Source organism: Suncus etruscus, chromosome 12, assembly GCF_024139225.1.
Source record: "Suncus etruscus isolate mSunEtr1 chromosome 12, mSunEtr1.pri.cur, whole genome shotgun sequence".
Classification (NCBI taxonomy): domain Eukaryota; kingdom Metazoa; phylum Chordata; class Mammalia; order Eulipotyphla; family Soricidae; genus Suncus; species Suncus etruscus.
Window position 1 is genome coordinate 60,939,962 of NC_064859.1, and position 20,772 is coordinate 60,960,733.

General features: G+C 44.0%; 1 protein-coding gene across 5 annotated transcripts in view; it reads left to right on the top strand.

Moving 5' to 3' along the window:
• Window positions 1–397: 397 nt before the first annotated feature.
• PAX8 (paired box 8) overlaps window positions 398–20,772 on the top strand; it is a 55,181-nt gene continuing 34,806 nt past the window's right edge. The window contains exons 1-2 of one of the 5 annotated variants that reach the window (XM_049784403.1): window positions 398–487; window positions 855–962. In XM_049784403.1, the coding sequence (XP_049640360.1) occupies window positions 938–962 (25 nt within the window). In that variant the 5' untranslated portion in view covers window positions 398–487; window positions 855–937. Of the gene's footprint in view, window positions 596–854; window positions 963–20,772 lie in introns of all 5 variants that reach the window. The other 4 variants (XM_049784401.1, XM_049784404.1, XM_049784402.1 and 1 more) reach the window with 4 other exon arrangements.

Here is a 20,772-nt window from a genome sequence, read left to right on the forward strand (position 1 = left end):
AAGAAAGAAAAGCTGATCCCAAGGAGCAGATCAGGGGTAAGAGGTGGGCCGGTGTGGGTCACAACGATGTCTCCCATTTCTGGTGGCCAGAAGGACTTAGTCACTATCCCTCATTCTTAAGCCCCAGGCCTCCATCTCCTATTCCTTGGATATTTCCAGGCCTTCGAGTTTGGAGTTAGGGCTCAGATGCCTCCCGCTCTTCTTTCCGCTGGAAACAGAAGCTCCAGCAAATGTTTCTAACTCCTGAGTCCACTCAGCCATGTCCCCCTTGCAAAATCCTCCCCTTCCCGCACCCCCCTGCACCCAGGCAGCCAATCCGAGGCCTGCCAGCCTCTCCAGACCCATCTCTCAGGGCCCTGGTGGGATAAAACCGGTCGGTGATGCCGGGTGGATGGGAACAAACTTCAGAAGCTGCAGAGACACCCGGCCTGGCCCAGGACATCCTCAGGGCGGACGCAGGCAGTGAGCGCTGCTGCCTGCCAGCCAGGTATGCAGCGCAGAGGATGGCTGGAGATCGGACCAGGGGAGCAAGTGACTCCAGACGGGAGGGGGTCCCAGCAAACCTGGCGGCCTTTCCTCTCCCAAGTTAAACTGGGTTTGGATGGACCCTGGGGTCCTCCCGAGCTGGAGTTGGGGTGAGGGGCTCCTCAGCGCACCCCCAATCCAGGACCCCCCCCCCCCAGACAGGCATGTTTTTTCCTTAGGCCAGGCTGAAATGGCAGGTCCCATTTCAACTAAAAATTTCTCCAACTCTTGTCACTCGATGAGCTCCATAGAATGGGTCTGGGTTTGGGGTATGGGGTGGGGTAAAGCAGCCGCACTCCAATTTTATGCCCCTTCCCTGGTCCGTGCAGGGCAGCGGCGTGGTGGCGGGTGCAGCGGGGACCTGCGCGACGAAGCCCCGAGCCCTGTGCGGGCTACGAGCGACTCCCCTGCGATGCCTCACAACTCCATCCGATCCGGTAAGAACGCGGCATGGCCTGGACCCCGAGCCCCCAAGATGCGTCTGTGCGTGCGCTCTTCTAGCAGGGGCCAGGAAACCTCGGTTGAGGACTCGCGGAACGCCCCCCTCCCTAGCGTGGGGACCCAGCTGGGTGCGCGCTCCAGCTTTGAGGACCCCTGGCTAGGAGTCCTCCGGCTTCCCCAGGCCTTGATCTCTGAGGATTGCACCAGCGGTGAGGAACCTCAAAGAGGGTCATAGCGGTCTCCTCTAGCCCTGCTGAGATTCAGAGTCCCATAGATCAGGAGGGTGCTCAGCCCGTGCGCTCCGCGCCCCGACCCTTAACCCAGGTCCCAGGGCGCGCACAGCCTTGGCCCAAGGCATCCCTTGCCTTGGAGCCCAGCGCGTCCCTTCTGCAGCTAACGGAAAGGAGCATTTAAAGGTCCGGGCCTAGAAGCCGAGGGCGCACTCGGGGCTCTGGGACTCCCCTACCCATCCCGGGGCAGGTGCAGTGGCCGCGCGGTATCGGCCTTCGAGCGCCGCGCAGCCTGCGGGGCCCGATCCTCCTTCCCACCGGCGATCGGACCCAGGGCCTCCAGGAAAGATTGGTGCGCCTGGCCTCTGCACCTGCCGTCCCTCGCCTCCGGGTCAGGCTTGGGGGGAAAGGAAGGAGGGGGGTCTGTGCCAGGAAGGACCCCCCGAGGTCGGACCAGGCGGCGCGCAGCTAGCGGCCACCGACTAAGGCGCGGCCCGGCCTGCGGTGATGGATGGAGCCGGGCCGGCCGCGGGGAAGGCGATTTATGGTGCCAGGGCGCAAGCTCTATCGATCGGGCCGGCCAAGTGAGAGGAAATCAATATTTCAGATGGATTCTCGGAGAATATGAAGTCCCGCTCGGCAAACGGGACATTTGTTATAATAAGGAGGGTCGGGTCGCGTGAGGCGCCAGGCTGAGATCTCTATTGAGCCCACAGTGCTGGGAGCTTCGAGGCGCGGCCGCTTCGGGTCCCAGCGCTCGGGGTCCCCGCCGGGGAGTGCGGGCGGCTCTCCCACCCCCGGGCGCTGAAGGTGGATGGGTCCTATTCCAATTGACTCTGGGGCCGGAGCCCAGTTCTTTGGAAAGGGGGTCCTGGCCGTGCCCTAGTTCCTTTGAGGGTACCCAGTAGCCATCTCCGGGAACCAAGGGGCCGGCGAGCCTGGGGCCCAGAGAAGCCGCCTTTGCGCCCTCGCCCAGAGGCTCTGTCTTGATCAGGTTTTGGGGACCAAGACCGATTCTCAGCCCCCTTATTCTGGAGCCAAATCGGGGTTCGATGTTGCACTTCGACATCCTAGCGACCCCCGCAACAGCCTGGGGGCAGGATCCCAGCTCTCACTAGCCCCGAAACTTGCACTACCGCATGTACCTCCCGGGTAGATGTTTTCCCTGGCCCAGACCTTCCCAATTTTTTTTCAGGGGGTGAGGGCGTACGGGTTGCGCTCTAATTTTTGCCTTAACCATAAGGGAACAGACCCCGCGCGCCCCCCATAGCTACTGGGGAAATTAGACCATAGCACGAGTCTTCAGGTGGCTGGGTCATGTTTTTGCGACTTGTTTTCGTTCTAGAAGCATTCTTTAAGATCAAGGGGAATAGAAGAAGGAAAAGAATAAAGAAAGGAATGCACTTTATTTTTATTTTTTATTAGCAGCGGGCTAATATTGAGACGCGGGATATCTATCTATTGAGACACAAATCCCTCTTGGTTTTGGGAAAGCAGACAGGCTGCCTGGGCCACGGTAAAGTTTCTCGTCCCACCCGGGAAGACAGAAAGAGCCCCTACTTATTGCCCCAACAAATAAAGAAAGAAATAAGACTGCAAGCGAGGGAGGGAGCATGACCCTGTCTTTTTTTTTTTTTTTTTTTTAGTTTAATTCAGCCCCAAATGAAAAGGAAAAAAATTGCACCTAAACCCCAGCTCCAAAGTTTCTAGTTTCTTTCTGGGGGAAAAAAAACAGAGCAAGAGACTATCTAGGGATGTTGCCTCTGTTTCGCGCGAAATTCGTGACCACGCCGATGGGCTATTTCTTCTAAGAGCCCGTTTGTTTACTCCCGGGTTTGGGCAGAGCCTTGCTCTGAGCAGGCACTTCAATTTCTGGGAGTAAGGTTCTGTCTTGAGTATTTTTCTAGAAGAGACCAAGCCCCCAGTCCAAACCGTTCGGGTTCGGGTTTTTTCGCGGGAGCCGAGTAAACCTTTGCAAATAATAATCCGCGAAGGCCACTGCAGAGCGCTCCAGGCCGCCTCGGTTTACCTTCAGCTCTGTGCTGGATAAAGTTGCTCTGTAGAAAAATTTTAATATTCCCTCACCCCCAGCTCTATTCTGCAGGGTCGTGGAGAGACACAAATTATTCGGTTGTGCACTGTGTTCTGCAATTTTGCAGCATGGGGCAGGGCAGAAGATTCTTTGAAAACAAAACATTTCAAAAATATTCGAAGATGCAAAAGAAAATGTCACATTCATATTCAAATGTCAATGTTGGTGTGTGCAGGAGGAGTCTAAAAAAATAAATGAACAGGTTGTTTAAAGTTGTGTTAGTAACTTGCCGCTCCTAAAAAAAAAAAAAAAAAAGGTTATTCAGGGGTAAAATAAGATGAAAATCAAGGAAGAAAGTGCCTGCTTCTAACTTTTCCGATCTGCGGTGTAGCTAAGTCCTACCTTATTTCTCAGTAAGGTGCTTGTTCATAGAAAGAGACAAAAGGGACCAAGCATTTGGGGAGGACAATTTTCTTCCCTAGTTTTTTCTTCTAGTTGAAAAATAGAGTCTTTGGGGGAATGGGAAACAATCTTGAGGCGCATAAAGAGGTATTGGGGTCCCTCAATTCATCTTTGTTTCAAGATGGTCCATCCTCCCACCCAAGTTAATTAGGAGATAATTTAGCTACCTTGTGAATTAGTTTTAAGATAAGTATCTTTTCAAGCTTTGTCACTTTAATTGCCCCGTTGATTGATAAGAAGTAATTATTTCTAATTGACACTTTTTTGATGTCTACTGGACGTATTTATTTCGGACTTTTGGGGGATGGAAGAAAAGTTAATTAATTTTATCAGTTTTGCCCCAAAGGACCCTTTCTAATTTTACTGAAGAGGAACAAAAAGATGTGAAAATAAAATACATAAGAATCAATACTGTGAAATTTCCATTATTATGAGATTTTTTTTTGGTTCAAAAGAAAACACCAATATGATAATATATCAAAGCTTTTCTTTTATGGACTCAAACCTCTCCTTTGATGGGGTTACATATATCTTGGCTATGTATTTTCCCATTCTTATACTAACACACTCCTTTTATAAATAGACTTCATTTTGGAGCAGTGTAATCTTTTCAGTAAATAATATGAGGGAGAAAGTAAGATAAATAGAATTTAATGTGCTTGGAATAATGGCATCATTTTTGTATGAGCTAATTGTAAAAAAAAAATTTACTAATAGTCATCCTTGTTCTGTAATTATTGATAGAGTTGGGTATAAAGGTGAAACTTTACTTACGGTGACATGCCTTTTCATACCTAAACTTCTAAACTTCTGAGTAAACAGCTTAATCATTCACATTCCCCAGAATATTTTACTGTGAAAGAAAAAAAAAAAGGGAAAGAAGAAAGCAGGAAAAAAAAAATAAGGACATAGTAAAAAGACAATGGGCAGGGAGAGTTATAAAAAAGAAGAAAGTGACTGCATATAGTAAGAATTAAAGAACTTACTTCAGAAACTAAAGTATCCAGGCACAGGTCATTTAACTGTTTGATATAAAAAATAAAATTTTTCTTCGGATCACATTGTTTTTGGACTTCTTCTCTTCTACAGCTCCTAAGCAACCCCTCACTACTTCCAGAAATGCACTTTTCTATATAGAAAAAGAAGCAGGAGCTTCATGGTGCAATTGTTCTGGCTTGGGTTGTATAAGGGTCAAAGTCTTGATTTGGGATCCATGAATAAGATGGCATGAAAATACGCATTGTGCTATAACATTTAGAATGCTGTTTATTTTTGATTATCAGAGCCCCAGTGTTCTATATCCCAGTTTTGTACCCCCAATGTTTTCATGGATAGACTTGTGACTCACTGACATAAGAAAACATTCCACATTAGCCCCAAGTGGAGACATGCTTTTGCACACTCATGCCTGAAAAGAGAATGACCCAATCAGGGGAGATACCTTCTGTCAGGTCGCTTTCACCCATGCCTTCTTTCAATCATTGCTGCATAAAATCTTTTCTGCTTGCAATGATTTTTCTTTTGGATTATGTAGAGCTCCAAGAATGAGGAAAACATTGCTAATGAAAATGAAATTTAAGGCGTACAAACAGCAGATAATATCACATACCAACCTCACTATTAATGAAACTGAAAAAAATATATAAATAATGCAAAAAATCAGCAAGGGAGAGTTAGTAATGGAAAATTCCTCTGCAATTAAATGAAACAGTAATTTAGTGGGGATATGCCTGAATGAATTAGCATTTATTAATTGGTTCTCATAAAACAACTATTTGTGTGCATGTGTTTAGAGAGGAGTGCTTAAAATATATATTCCATAAAAAAGTTTTTAAAATGTTCATAGAAAATTACATTGTGATTACATAATTTGGGGACAAAAAAAAATCCCAACTGTCTCACTGGAAAAATTTTATCAGTAGACAGAAAGAGTAAGAGTAAGGAAGAGGAAGTCCCTTTAAAGTAGGAGAATGAAACCTTCCCCTCTTCTTTGGAAGCATTTCCAAGTGAAAAAGCAGTAGAGACATGCATAGTAGAGTCTATACTGCTTAATATAAGCCACACAGTCCTGAGCAGCTTCCTAGGTGACCTTTCTTTAGGAGAAGGCAAAGGAGGCTGTTCTGGGTCTCCTGTGCTATAAGCATCCTCTTCACCAGCACAGGCAGGAACTACAGTTTGTAATCTCAGTGAGGAGCTTGATAGGGTTCACTGGTGCCTGGATGTGTTTACTTTCTCTCACCACAGTTGGTCTGTCTTCAGTTCTAACTATTTTAAAGCTGCTCTATTTATCAACTTAAGAAGTGACCGGTTCTCCATCATGTTTTGAGCTTTGAGTTATGTGGTTCTTAGTATCCTAAAGCCAAAAAAGAGAAGAAACCATTTTCTTTAAGAAAATAAGAAGATTGTAAGAGAGGAAAGATGTGTTCCCATTCAGGACTGTAATTTGCTTTTGTTTAAATTGAGAGATGGGGAAAGACTGAGTCATGGCACCCAAGATACCTTCTATGCCCTTTGGAGATAAAAGTTAGGGGTGTAGAATAGCCTCTATGCAGAAGGGAACATTCCCTACAGCCAATTCTTTGGAAGAATGATTTTTTTTTCTGGGTTCAGATGAGAACACCTTAACATAATTCAGGTACTGTGTGGATAGAGCTAAAAGACATTCTGTCAAGGATGTCATCTGGGCAATGAGCACTTCCAATAGAGGTGCCAGGGTGGAATAAAGAGAGCAATCTAGATTTGCTGGAGCTCCCCAGCAAATGCCAATTCACTCTGAGTATAGGCAATGGCTTCATCCCAGGGACATCAGAGGTTTCCATCTTTTTAGTTTCCTATTCAGTAGCTCTTTGAGGGTTTGTCATCATTTGCTCAACTGCAGTTGGGGCTGATAAGCTTTTGTGTTTCTGAAAATCCTTCAGGATTCTTCTCTTGGCTAAGTAAGGAGCTGAAGAGCCAAGTTCTTCTGAGGACCACAAGCAAAAAAAATATTCCTGGGAAAGTTTCTACTTCTCTCTCAGTTCATGTCACCAATTCTGGCCTTCTCTGGGGCTTCTTCCTGTAGGTCAACATCTTTGTACTTAACACAGGGGAGAAAAGTTTACAGTCCCAGGAATGTTTGGGTCCTGCTCTGGGAAACCTCCAATGGGCCTGGCTTCATAGTAAGATACTCAGGATGGCTAAGTCTCAGCCATAGACCCTCCAGTTGTCTCAACATCATACTTTTTCCCCAGCAAAAGCAGTCTGACTCAGAGTGCCTTGCATGGAGTAGCTGAGATTATTGTCTCCCAGGCTAATATAAGTATGATTTCATGCTAGAAAAGGTTCCAACCAGATCTCCCTTAATTCTCAGGACTGGACCAGACAAGTTTGAGAGTAGGATGTTCACATAAAAGAAAAAAAAATGATGCTCAGAGTAGTGGGTCTGACTATTTTTGAGCCCAAAGTTCCACTCACCACAACTCCAAGGAGCAGGTCCAGCCTAACACTCAACTGAGAATTTGGGCCAGTTGCCTCATGGAAAGGCACAGGGTTTGAAATGTGGCAACAGACAGAGCCTTGTTCTATCAGCTATTTTTCTCCGTAGTGTTTCTTAAAGTCCAGCTCAACTTAAATAACCTCCTCTTGACTCAGTTCTTTTCTGGAGGCCTTTCCTGGAGGTCAGTCAGGAGAGGACGATGCTCACAAAGAGAGAGTGGGGGGATTTCCTCAACAGAAATTCCCCAAAGCTTCCATATCTCTATTTGTCCATTATACTCACTCCCACAAAATGGCAATTAGTGACAGGATTTCTCAGCAAATCATGGTTCAAAAGGGAACTTGCTCCTTTGGCTTCTCAAAACCACAGATCTCCCACCTGGTTCCATCTCAGAGACTCACACTTGTTTATGGGGCCTGGAGATGGGTTCAAACTGACTGAGAAGTCAAGCTTCCTAAGACAGAGGTCTTTCACCAAGGACACTAGAGGTTTAAGATATCATGGTTCATGTTCTGATTCATTCTTTCTGCAGTATTTGCCCTCAGAAATCCAAAAGGCCTGCTCTTTCCATTCCTCTTTTCAGGTTTCACCAGAACAGGAGATGGCAAAGGTGCTAATTTTATTGGTCCACTTCTTCTTGTGGAGTTTTTGCAAAGATTTTATTTGGGGGGGGTGAAAACTTGTCTTTGACTTGAGAGAGAGAGAGAGAGAGAGAGAGAGAGAGAGAGAGAATGAACTATAATACCTGAGACTTGGATCGCAAGTCAGTACTTGCCTTGCATGTGTGGTTTTATACTAGGGACCAAGAAAAAAAGAGAAAGAAAGAAAGAAAGAAAGAAAGAAAGAAAGAAAGAAAGAAAGAAAGAAAGAAAGAAAGAAAGAAAGAAAGAAAGAAAGAAAGAAAGAAAGAAAGAAAGAAAGAAAGAAAGAAAGAAAGAAAGAAAGAAAGAAAGAAAGAAAGAAAGAAAGAAAGAAAGAAAGAGAGAAAGAATTCAAAAGAAAGAAAGAAAAAAGGAAGGAAGGAAGGAAGGAAGGAAGGAAGGAAGGAAGGAAGGAAGGAAGGAAGACAAAAGCAAAAGTATTTCTTGCCTCCCTTCTTTAACTCTTTCTCTCTTCTTTCATTAGCCACAGAGCTCTTCCATGTTGTCATTTGTACTCACTCTCCTAAGTAGCCTTGAAGTGACCTGAGTAGTTTGTGCTAATTAGCCCACCGGGACATATTGTAGCTGTCAGATGAGCGCAGAGAAGCTGTCTGGGGAGCTGGATGGGTGACGCATGCATCTCTGAAAGAAACAGCTCTATCTGCAGCTATAGGACAACTGCTGTTTTCTCACACCTTCTGTTCAGCTTGCAGTTTGGATTCCTTGGCTTGAAGCTCTCCTAGGATAAATTCAGGGGCAGTGAGTGTCAAGAGGGTAAGGGACTTTTGAAGTCACAGTGAAGTCAAGGCCATGTGGAATGCACCTTACCCTTGTTCTAGTCCCAGACTTTGCTGTTAATTTCTTCCTGTGTGACCTTGGACTCATCGCCTGTCTCTCTGGATGGGAGTATAGAATGTGATGCTGTTGCAGGTGGTCAGGTGGGGCTGAAAGTGAGACCAGTATCCTCACCTGGCACATAGCAGCAGTTCAAGAAATGTGTCCTGTTGACTATAATGGTCGCCCACCCAGGGAAAGAATCTCCAGAAATTCTTTGGTTTAAATTCTTTGTATGTTCTGTGAAATGCTCAGGAGCAGCTAGAAACCCTTTATAAGCAGCTTTGAAACCTTTTTCCAGTTAGAATAAATATGTGAGTGAAGAGCCAGAGAGACAGTACAATGATAGTACATACTTCCAGATCAATCACTGGCTCCCCATTATTCAGCATTTCTAGCTGAGCCTCTAGCTTAGTACCTGCATATAGCAAAAGGAGCAGGCATGGATTCTTGCTTGGTTCCTTGCATTAAAACCAGGTAGCTGAGAATCGCTGGAAGTCATTCCTGGTCTTTGGACACTGCTTAGGAGCTAACCAGCCAAATAAATAAAATGTGTGCCCTATTCTTCACTATTCCACATGAATAATAAAATAGTGGGTCTACTAGGTAGGGGTGCTGATATGATTGGAAGACTACATGAAAAGCCTGGTACTCGAGGTCTCTTTGAGGCCACCATCAGCTTTTACCCCCAGTTCATCTTTCAAAATGATTCAACTTCCATTTTACCAGAAAAGCCAGTCCAAAGGAACACACCAGGCTCAGGATACAATAAGGGAACTCACAAACTTTATACTGAAATACAGAATATTCTGAGTTTTAGTAAAGGTAGGGTAGTGTTAAACATGTGCATGACAAAGATGAGACAACCAAATGTCTGTCTTTGACACTGACTCTTCATTGACACAGAACCTCTTGTTTGTTGTCAAAGAAATAGAGAGCAGTTAATTCAGTCTTCTCCATCCCCTACCCACTTCCATATTCTTTTTCCCTACTCTGAATGATAATCCAGCTTTGGCCTCAATTTTGGGTTGATATATAAAGTCCTATATGATTAACTAAGCACCAATTTTTGACTCTGTCTCTCATTGCCTTTTCACTTTGACACCATGATTCTTTGTAGGGACAGTTCAAATAGATGTAGCAAGAATGGGGTAACCTGATGACATAGCCTGGGTTTTTGGATATTAACTCAGGCAGAAACAAAGAAGAAGAATGAGATTTGAGAGTATCACGACAGGAGAGGTAGTAGAGTCAAGCTAGGATGCACGTAGAACCTGGTGGTTGAATAAAATCCTGGTGGAGTGCCAGCTGCCAAGTATGGTTCTCACTGCCAGGGGAGTTGAGGGTAAGAAGCACCTTTTCAGGGAAGGAGCCTTTTTTGTTTGTTTGATTTTGGGCCATATCTGGCTGTGCTCAGGGGTAACTTCTAATTCTGCACTCAGGAAACACTCCTGGTAATGCTTGAGGGATTATATGTGATATCGGGAATCAAATCCAGGTCTACTGCATGCAAGACAAATGCCCTACCCAATGTACTAGCAGGACAAGAACCAATAATAACAGCCTACCTCAGCTAGTAGGAGCATCAAACATTTTTATCAGCCATCCCAGCACAGCCACATTACAAGGCCACCAGTAGTTGAGAGACCTGAGCCTGTTTTTCCTGAATTAAATTGGGACTCAGATCACTCTGGACCTTAGTCCCTAATAGTGACCTTAGTCACTATTCCAAGAAGCAGAGTTTGAGCTGTAAAAGATCATCCAGATTCATGATGGTCTACGCTGGTGGAGAGTTATAGCTCCTCTATATCTAAATGTTGCAGTAATATATAGACTAATAGTTATAAGTAGACAGCTAGACTGAATTAGGTATAGACAGAGATATTGGTATACAGGTAGAGTGAGGTATAGACAAACAGCCATGATGCAAATTCCCAACATATGGGCCCCAGCATATGGCTTTACTGGACACATAATGCTCCAATGACTTTTTGGATTTGAAGGCTTTATAGGAGATTCTCTTTCCTTCTGCCTGCCTCTCAAATCCCTAATATTACAGAGGCCAGAATCTTTACAGTACCTACAAATATATTATGATGTGACAGTACCCTCTCCCCACCAGGGAACTTTTGAGTGTTCCATGCCACTTCCTGTTAGCCATAAAACATTTCCATAAGGCTTCAGGGAAAGGCTTGCCCCAACCTTCCAGGATTCATCCTCCTACACTTGCCTGCATTACTATAGTCACTTTCCTCCAGCAAGGTGGAGTCCTATTTTCTGGAAGGCATCCATGTACCCAGGAGATCTAAAACCAGGAGCACATTGTGTCCCTGCCCAAACTCCTCTGTCCCCAGCTCCCTGGAAGTCACTCTCTGTACATTAGATGAAACACACTGCATGTGGCATTCTATTGTTTGCAAACAGTTTTGTATATGTTCATCAACCTGCCCCACATAAATGATCCTGTGAACAACAGGAGTTGTGAGCTATAACCCACAGATTTCCGTGTTTGTACATGAGATGAACTTCTCTAACATTGCACCCATTCCTAGATTTGGGGACTTTCCTCAGACCTCTGGTCCTCTCCTTGCAGCCTCATGAGCATGTATGTCATAAGAATTGACTATTGCAAGGGCCTGAGCAATAATACTGCAGTAGGGCATTTACCTTGCATAGGGCTGACCCAGGATGGACCCAAGTTTGATTCCCGGCATTCCACATGGTCCTCAGAACCTGACAGAAGCAATTTCTGAGCACACAGCCAGGAATAACTCCTGAATGCAGCTGGGTGTGGCACAAAAACAAAAACAAATAAATAAACAAAAAGAATTGACTGTTGCAAGTCATGTGGTGTCATTGTAAATATTTTGTGGGTTTGATCAACAAATATTTGCATAGCTTTTATTCATCAGTGACTCTCAAGCAATGTTTTTTTGAAGAGTAGACATAGAGGTACTGGTTGAGATTTGGACTAAGCAATTTTGGCAGGAAAAGTACATCTGTGGATAAATTAACTTCTCTTTACTGGTGTTGCTCATTTTAGTTCCAGGGCTAGTGCCTCAATTTTCCTTAGTGTCTTCATCTGACTTAGCAGCACATTAGAATGGTGAACACATTAAGCTAATGTTGTGTTCCCTGCTTTTGACTCTCACAATGTCAGGGTTACTGACAAATATCAGAACTGCTGGTTGATTGAGGCTGGAAAGACCTAATGTCTGCTCTGTCATTGATGCTACAATGTCCTGCACCTAGGAATAGAATGAAATCCACAGATCTATTGCAGTGGCATATGAGAATTTCCATTATGAAGGATTTTCATGGCTATCATGCCAAATAAAGGATATGGGGAGGCACCACATCTTGGGTATTTTCCTCTCACCTTTCCTTTCCCAAATAAAACCTTCTCCATTCCAAACACAGGTAAGACCTCAAGCAAACCAGTCAATTACGGAGCCTAGTTAATTTGTTAATTTCAGATAAGATGGCTGACTGGGTCAGGGTCCCTGTTACTAAGAACCTCAGGCATCTACCTGCCCATTATAGTTTGCCTCTATTCATTCTCAGCTTCTCTGGCCATGATACTTGTTCTAAAATTTTCTCCAAGGGGCCTGTCCCTTAGTGATTTCCTCCCTGTTACTTGTGTTAGCTCAGATTCACATAACAAAATGCTACAGACAAGCTGGTTTAAACAATGATGCGTCCTATTCATGGTCTGTGTTCTGGGCCCTGAGGTTGGGGGTCTGAGTGAGGACCCTTTATCAGGTTTGCAGATGATCACCTGCCTGTCCTTACTCATTATTTGTGCATGGATCTAGATTATTTGTGCATGGTTCTTTCTATTGTTGGTTTTTGGTGGGGGTGGGCTTGAGGGAAAAGAGGTGAGTGAAGGATTCCCAGATGGTACTCAGGAGTCTTGGGCCACTCCTGGCAGCATACACTGGTGGTTCAGTGCTGGGTCTTAAGGACATAGTACAGGCCCTGTAGTATCAGGCACCACCTGGTGCATTCCTGGAGTTTAGGGGCTTCTAAAGCTGCACCCAGTGATGTTTGGGAGGACGTGTGCTGAGGATCAAGCCAGGTGGGAGCGAGCAAGGCATGTGTTCTAACTCCTATATTATTTTCACAACCCTCTTCTTCTTATCAGGAAGAGGAGTTTTGGGATTGCTATGAATGCCCAGCCCTCATAAGCGTATCTCATCATAATTATTTTCAAATCTCTAATTTCAAATCTCATATTGCTGGCTATTCTCCATATAGGAGTGTTTAGTCCATAGCAGCTACCACAGCTTCTTATATTCCTTCTTTGGTGAACAGACCACTTAGTGCACTATTCAGAGATGCTTCTATCTCAGTTCTTGTTGGTTTATAATAAAGTATTTCTTACCTCGTTTTCCATTTTTCACCTAAGTGGGTGTTCAGTCTAGATTTGGTTATGGATCCTCAGAGTTTACTCTGGTTGTTAAAGAACCACTGGTTTCCCTTCATTCTGTGAACCCAAACTTGGTGCACCTGTAAGCTTGGAGGTGCCCTATATAAGCATCCACTGCACCTCCCCCTCAAGTGACCCTTACCCCAGTTCCTACACTTCACTCTGCACCCAGTCATGCATCTCCTGGACATACAGATAGAAGTTCTCACTTCAAACTGTTCCAAAGGGCATTATCATTCTCACATTGATAAAATAAATATCTTCTGACACTTTCAAAATGGTAGGACTGTGTTGGGCTTCGGGCTCACAGAAGCCTCCAGAGCCTGACTTTTTTTTTTCATTTGACATTATTCAAAAAGAAAAACAAAATGAATTTTCTAACCCACAAGTTAGAAGAAAAGACAGAGACAGACCCCAGTCTAATTAGGTGAAAAATGCTGTGGTAATGGAAAGGAAGATGACTCAAACTGTGATTCTGTGATTAGGGGGCTGATTCTGCCAAATGACTTCATGAAGGACCAGTAGGAGCAGACATATGTAGAGATATAAGTGGGTAGATTCCAGTGACTCATCAGCTCTGGACCATGAGATGGCAAATGGCTTCAGACAAACTCAGAAAACAAGCTAAGGAGTTAGTTTTAACTTCACCACCAGAAACTTATGATCAAATGCACTCAATATGCCTGTTAGGGACATTATATTACTGTGCATATAGCTTCGACTTCCCTCTTCCTGACTTCACATCCATATCTCTTTAACTCTCTTATCAGAGCCACATACCTACTACTCAGTTTTCGTTGGACTTAATGCTATTTTCATTAAGTGGAATATAACCACGAAAATAATGTGACAGCTATTCCTTACATTATCAAAATGTTTTGATTTCTCTTTTTCCCAGTCCTATTCTAGAGAATTTCAGCCTAGTGATTTTCCAAAATCTTGCTTGCACTTCCTTTTAATCTAATCATTAACAGCCATTTGCAGGCAAATCGCTGGTGTACAATCTGAGAAGATTCCATCCCACTTCCCTGGCCCTATTTCCCACTATTTCCGTATGCAGCCTGTGTTCCAGCCAACTAGTCTTTGTTTCCAAAACACACCATGTACATTCCTACCACTGTGGTTTTGCTCATTCAGAGGCAACTTTCTGGAACACCATTCCCACTCCCATCCTCTTGATGAAGTTCTAATTCTATCTCATAGGATGTATCCTCCTACATCCCAGTCTTTAGTGACTGTGTGTTAGATTCTCTCTGCTTCCATTCTGTCCCTCACAATTAACATGGTACCACAATATGTCACATAGATCCTGTATTGAAGTTCTACCCTGAGTTAAGAGTAAGCACTTACAGTTCCTTGTTTTCCCAACACTTGACACTAATTCTATAGGAATCAAAAACTCCACAAGTGTTCTACATGGTACTTTTTCACATAACTCCCCACTAATACTTTATTGGAGAGATTAATATCTAACTTGCTAATTCAAGTTTTAGAAATAAAGTTTACCATGATGAAGCCCACAGTTTCTTTTACATGAAATTTTTTTATAATTACTCAGCTACTTCTTTTATGAGTGACTATTATGGAATTGAAGGAACAAAGAACAAAGCTTTGGGGAAATTTAATGCAGCCATGAGGACTGAGCTGTTCCCTGTGACATTGATTGCTCCTAGTCCAGGGGGACATCTTGCTGGTCTGGGCTTGGATGGAAGCTAGTGAGGTTGAGCGAGTCATGGGAAATAGCAAACACTGACCCCAATAGAGACTTTCCTGGTGGATGCTGAGTGTCAGCTTGGCATAGTGGCCAGATTTAGAAAGGCCAGCAGTTACAAAAATTCAATACTTGGGACTACAACTTTCCAGTAAATATCTACTACGTAGTAAATATACTGAGAAATTCAGAAATATTTGGCAAATGAAAGGACTCTTAAAATATTGTTTCTTAAAAATGATGCTAAAGTGTAATATTAAGCATTATTCCTGGGGATCTATCAGAAGATTTGGAGCCTTGGAAGCTGCTTTCTTCACAAGCTCCCAGTGATTTTAATGTAGAACAGGGTTAAGACCCATAGGTGTAAAGGGCAAAGCAAATAAGACTAATTAAACTAAGAGATAATTCACAGGCAGAGTATTTATCTTGCATGTTATTAAGCTGGGCACATTTCCTGGTATCTCATATGGTCCTCTCAGATCCTTCAGAACCAGGAGTAAATCTGAGTGCCATAGGATATGTCCTCCAAGCAAAGAACAACAAAAAAGAATAACTGAGCTAAACAATGCTCAGAGAAGAGATCAATGGTTTTGTCAAGGAGTAGCAAGGTTATAGGAATGTGCAATGAGGGAGAGGATCAAGAGTCTCAAATTCAGCTATAAAACAAGTTAGTCTACAGTACTGGGCCAGCACACAGAGGTACATCCTTCTCTCTGGACAGCATCCAGGACTCCCATAAAAGCACTTCTGATGGGCTGGAGAAGATCAAACTTAGCTAACTTGGACACAGCATCAGATCTGCTCCTCTGTACAAGCTGAGCGCACACTGTTCAGCCTTCCAAGATGATGATATCTAGACTCATATTCCCAGTGCCTACCTCATCCTTTCAGGGGTTGTTGTTAAAATCCATCCTGGATGTGATTAAGTTTAATCAAATTGGATTTAGGAACTCAGCTAACAGGTCTAATTAAATTTATCTGACAGCACTTTGAGAGAGCTCTGCAATTGTTAGATGAATCTGTAATTAACCTTTAGACTTGATCTCAGAAAATGTTGAAATGAGGAGAAACATGAAAATCCTAGTGGACTTGAGGGAAAGCTCCAGACTGATTGGACAGATGTGATGGACGCTTCCATAAAAACTTTGCTATACTGATGTATTGATATTTTTGCATTGAAGAGTCTGTTGAATGGTTGATAAAACAGGACTGGAAAACAGGAAGGTGACTCTGTGGGGAAAGAATGACATCAAGAGAAACAGGTTCATGTAGAGAAGGTAAGATAACAGGAAGCATTTACTCTTTGCCTGCCTGTCTACCTGAACCTTCCTTATTCTGAAAAGTCTATTAAATAGTGACAAAACCATGGTCTTCAATTACAGAACTGAAATTACCAAGTAGTGGAAGGGGACTTAGGGAGAAAATGAATCAAACTAGAGACCAGAGGTGACATAAGGAAAGAGGTGGAGGCTCTTGGGCACTTTGTTGGTGATAAAAGTGTAGTGACTTTGTACATCAAAACCATAAATATTAATACAGATACTCCTCACTTAAAGACCAAGTTCTGTTTCAACGACTTGGTCAGTAAGTGAATTGGTCGTTAAGTGAGGAACTGCGTATACTGTATACGGTAGTACAGTAGTACAGTACAGTATCTGCAGAGTACTTGACAATACAGTATTCTGAATAAGTAAAATAACAAAAAAGATCAAACGGAAAACTTCCACTTGTTTTAATTTGCATAGGTTGTGTAATTTACACACAGTACTGCAATGTATTACAGAACATAAAGTTATTAAAGTAGGTACGGTGAAGAGATGGTCGTAAGTGCAAGAGGTAGCTAAACAGGTAGGTCGTAAAGCGAGGGGTATCTGTACTATTGAAATTGTGTTACCTAAATTATAATAATTTTAAATTTATCTGGAAAGAAAAGCTGGAAAGGCAGCCAAAAATCTCTCAGAGGGGCTTCCTCAAGCCTGCAGTCCAGAAGTAGAATCCTACTGGTCAGCACATTGGTCTGCTGAGACTGCTACAAAAACCACCAAAATTGGATGACATACAGCAAAAATAGTTGCCTCAGTTCTGAAGGCTGGGAGTTTAAAAGATGGGAAAATAATTCGTTCTTTCAGAGGGCTGTAGAAAATAGCCAGTCCTCAGCTGGTTGACCATCTTTGAGAGCTTTGACTTATACCAACCTGATGCAATTTTCATGCTTCATCCTCTGTGGCCCTTGATCTATGTCCATATTTTCCCTTCTAGGGAAAAAGATAGTTCCAGCAGATAAGGGTCCATTCTCATCTTAACCTAGTCAGGTACAAAGACCTTATTCCCAAATAGAGTCATCCTAAGGCACTAAATTTAAACCTTTAATTTAGGGTTTGAGAGGAGGAAGCAAGGTAGTTTACTTCAACAATAGGTGAATTTTGGTCTATCATAGTTCCTGACATAGCCCTCAGTTGCTTGGGGGCTACGCGGTTGGGTCTAAACTGACTGTAAGAAAAGCAACACATGCTCTCTAGAGTTGTTTCAGTGAGGCCCTTCCTAGCCTCCCACCAAAGAGGGAGCTCTGTCTCCCACCCAGAACTCACAGTATACACCTCTGGATTTACCTCTTTGGAAAATAAAAGTGAAGCCAGCTGTGGTGCCGATGGACCTCCTGGGATAAGAGAGAAACTAAGATAGGATCAGAAAACTTGAGTTCTGGTTGTGCTGTTCTGGAGATCTATCTTATATCTTGTAAGTCTGTAACATAAGATAGGTTTCCTCCCCTTTCTTGGTCAGATACTTCCTCTGAAGAAAGTGCCACAAAGCTGTACTCTACAGGACACCAGACAACCACAGAAAGAGTATGAACCAGAGCATCTACTGCTTTCCCTCTTGGTACTTGGCTTCTATATTACTACTGCTAGTTTCCTGTAGTAGTTTCTAGGAGTTTCCCACAACTGTTCCCAGGTCTGAGGGCAGTTCCAGAGTTGTAGATATTAAGACTGAGAGGAAAGTCAGAAATGTCTTGTCCTTTCAAGCTAGAGCAAAGAGACATAGATCAGCAAAGAAAGGCAGGGGAAGCAGGATCATCTCCTCACACATCTTCATCTCCAGAACCCAGGAGCCACAGGCTGTGTCATTTCCCCTCTATCCCTTCCAATTTCCCTGGACTATAGTGAGTGCATGTTGCTTTTCAAGTGGATAATCTACTTTGTGATGCTGTCAGTCCTTTGGGAATCTGTTGTCGACAGGTGTGGAAATGACAGATTCACTATTTTGTAACAGATTTTTCTCTGTGTGTCTGGCTTAAAGGGACACTTTTCCTTCATTTGTTCTATTTAGATTTTTGGCACAACGAGTCATGCCCCCTCCAAGAGCCTCCTGTGGCTGTGCACATACCCACAGACACACATATATACTTGCAAAGACACACATATACATAGACACACACTTCCCCCTGACTTTTTTTTCTTTTTTTTTCTCTTTTTGCCTTTTTTGGGAGAGCCACACCCAGCGACTCCTAGCTATGCGTTCAGATCGCTCCTGGCTTGATAGACCATATAGGATGCCTGGGGATCGAACAGAGGTCTATCCTAGGTTAGCCGTGTGCAAGGCAAACACCCTACCACTTGCGCCACCGCTCTGCACCCCCCCAACCTTTTCTAACTATAAGTCTAACTATTAAGCCTCAGACACAGGCCAAAGCATACCCTTTCCAACCACATCTGTGTTGAACTAGTCAATCACTGGTTGTTTTAATTATGATCTCTGAAAAGTAGAGCTCGGGGCCAGAGATACAGTAGCATGGAGGTAAGGCATTTGCCTTTCATGCAGAAGGTCATTGATTCGAATCCCGGCATCCCATATGGTCCCCCGAGCCTGACAGGAGCGATTTCTGAGCGTGGAGCCAGAAGTAACCCCTGAGCACTGCCAGGTGTGACCCTCCCAAAAAAAAATAAAAGTAGAGCTCCAAGTAAGAATCTTAAAGATCAGTGAGCTCCACCTTCAAGGTGACACAAGAGTCCCATCCAACTATTTTGTTTTTTGTTTGTTTGTTTGTTTTTGGTTTTTGGGCCACACCTGGCGGTGCTCAGGGGTTACTCCTGGCTGTCTGCTCAGAAATAGCTCCTGGCAGGCACGGGGGACCATATGGGACACCGGGATTCGAACCAACCACCTTTGGTCCTGGATCGGCTGCTTGCAAGGCAAACACTGCTATGCTATCTCACCGGGCCCCCCATCCAACTATTTTATGTATTCACTTATATACCAGATACCATTGTGTTTTTGGTTTCTCAGATTAGCTGTTGTCCACGTTCCCTATTTTTTTCCTATCCTGCCCACTTATCCTTCACCTACCACATCCACATACCCTTTCTCTCTCCTGTCCCACAAATATGCTTCCTTCCTCACCAGGATTCATTACAATTACCTCTCTGTCTCCTCCCTTACCCATTTCTAGGTGATTTTCAAATCATACACATTTATGCTTGTGTAACTTTGAGCTCAAGTACGTAGTGATGTGTTACATTAAAGGAATGTAGATTATTTATGACCCAGTTCATCCCCAACACACACATGTACTCACACACATAAACACACACACACACACACACATTCCACAGTCTGTATTCTCAGAACTGTAGGAGAAATTGAAGGAGATAGTGCGTGTGAATGGATTTAGAAACTTTAAGGTTCTCTAATGTGTCAGGGGTTATTAATTTGTACCTTTCTCAAGGGCAAGGGCTGTGTCTTCTACTCAGAAACCATCTCCCCACATACATATAGACTGGAATATTATTAGATAGAGAGTGGGTGCTCATTGAATTCAAATCTAATGAACTGAAAATTGCTTTAATGTAGGTTCATTTTTTTCAAAGACAGCGTTAATCTCCCAGTCCTCTGACCCCAGGGGGGGAGTAGAAGGTGGGGCTTTCTCAATGCACTCCAGGAAGGGGAAACCTTCCTGGCATCTCTGCCTCTACCAGTGCAGAGGCCCTACTCCTGCAGCCTATTTGTGGAATTCTGAGAGTCTGGAGGGGTCTAGGAAGCCTGGGAAAGTACTGTGACCCTAATAAACCTCTAGCAAGTGTGGAGAAGTGCCTTGTGTAGCCTCTGATAGGAGATTTATGTATAATCAATTAATTAATGCTTTCAACAAATATTTATGACCTATCTACTGCGTAGATATAAACCCAAGGGAGATTGTTCAAAGGACAGATTCGTGGCCACAGATCCAGTGATTCTGGCTGAATTGAGCCCCAGGGAGCCCCAATGAGCCAATGCTTGGCCAGAGAAAAACATTGCTCTCTACCCTCTCAAGTAACCGCCCTCTATCAGTGGGCTACAACCCTGCATGTTCCTCCATGAGGCGTGAGGATCTTGGAAGGCAGAGCTCAGGTCCAGGAAGGCTTCTGTCCTGGGGATCCTGGAATAGTAGGGCCTTTCTGTAACCCCAAAGCCACACAGAGGGTTGGCTTCAGTCCTGGCAGAAAGGGGAGGAAGCATGCCTGCAGTTTGAGAAACTGAGAAGGAAAGGTGCCCAATGTGAGCACAGAGAGAAGGGGGTGGTAGTCTCTTAATTCGTCTATTGATAGACCATAAACTCACAGGACACTTGCAGAGGTCCATGAGTATCTTGAAGATTGCCACAAAGTGGAGCATACCCAGAAACTCCTTTGACTTGGGGACCCTTTAGGACTTAATGCAAGTTAGTTATACCCATTACTACCATACTTTCCTCCACTCAGTCCCAGTAGCCTTGCTTCCAGGCCATTAGATCAACTCCAAAAGAAAGCTGGCCTCCTGCTGACCAGAGAACTTATAGGTCTTTTGGCATTTGGGGCAGCTCCATCCCTGAAAATCCCAGTATTTGGGGCCCTTCCAGGGAGGGAGGTAACAGGGTTAATCTAAGGGCTGGGGGAGGCAGAAAAAGGCCTTGAAAACACACAGTGAAGCCAACCAGATTAATAGAGGAAGAGAGAGGGGGGTAGACCATTAGGAAGAC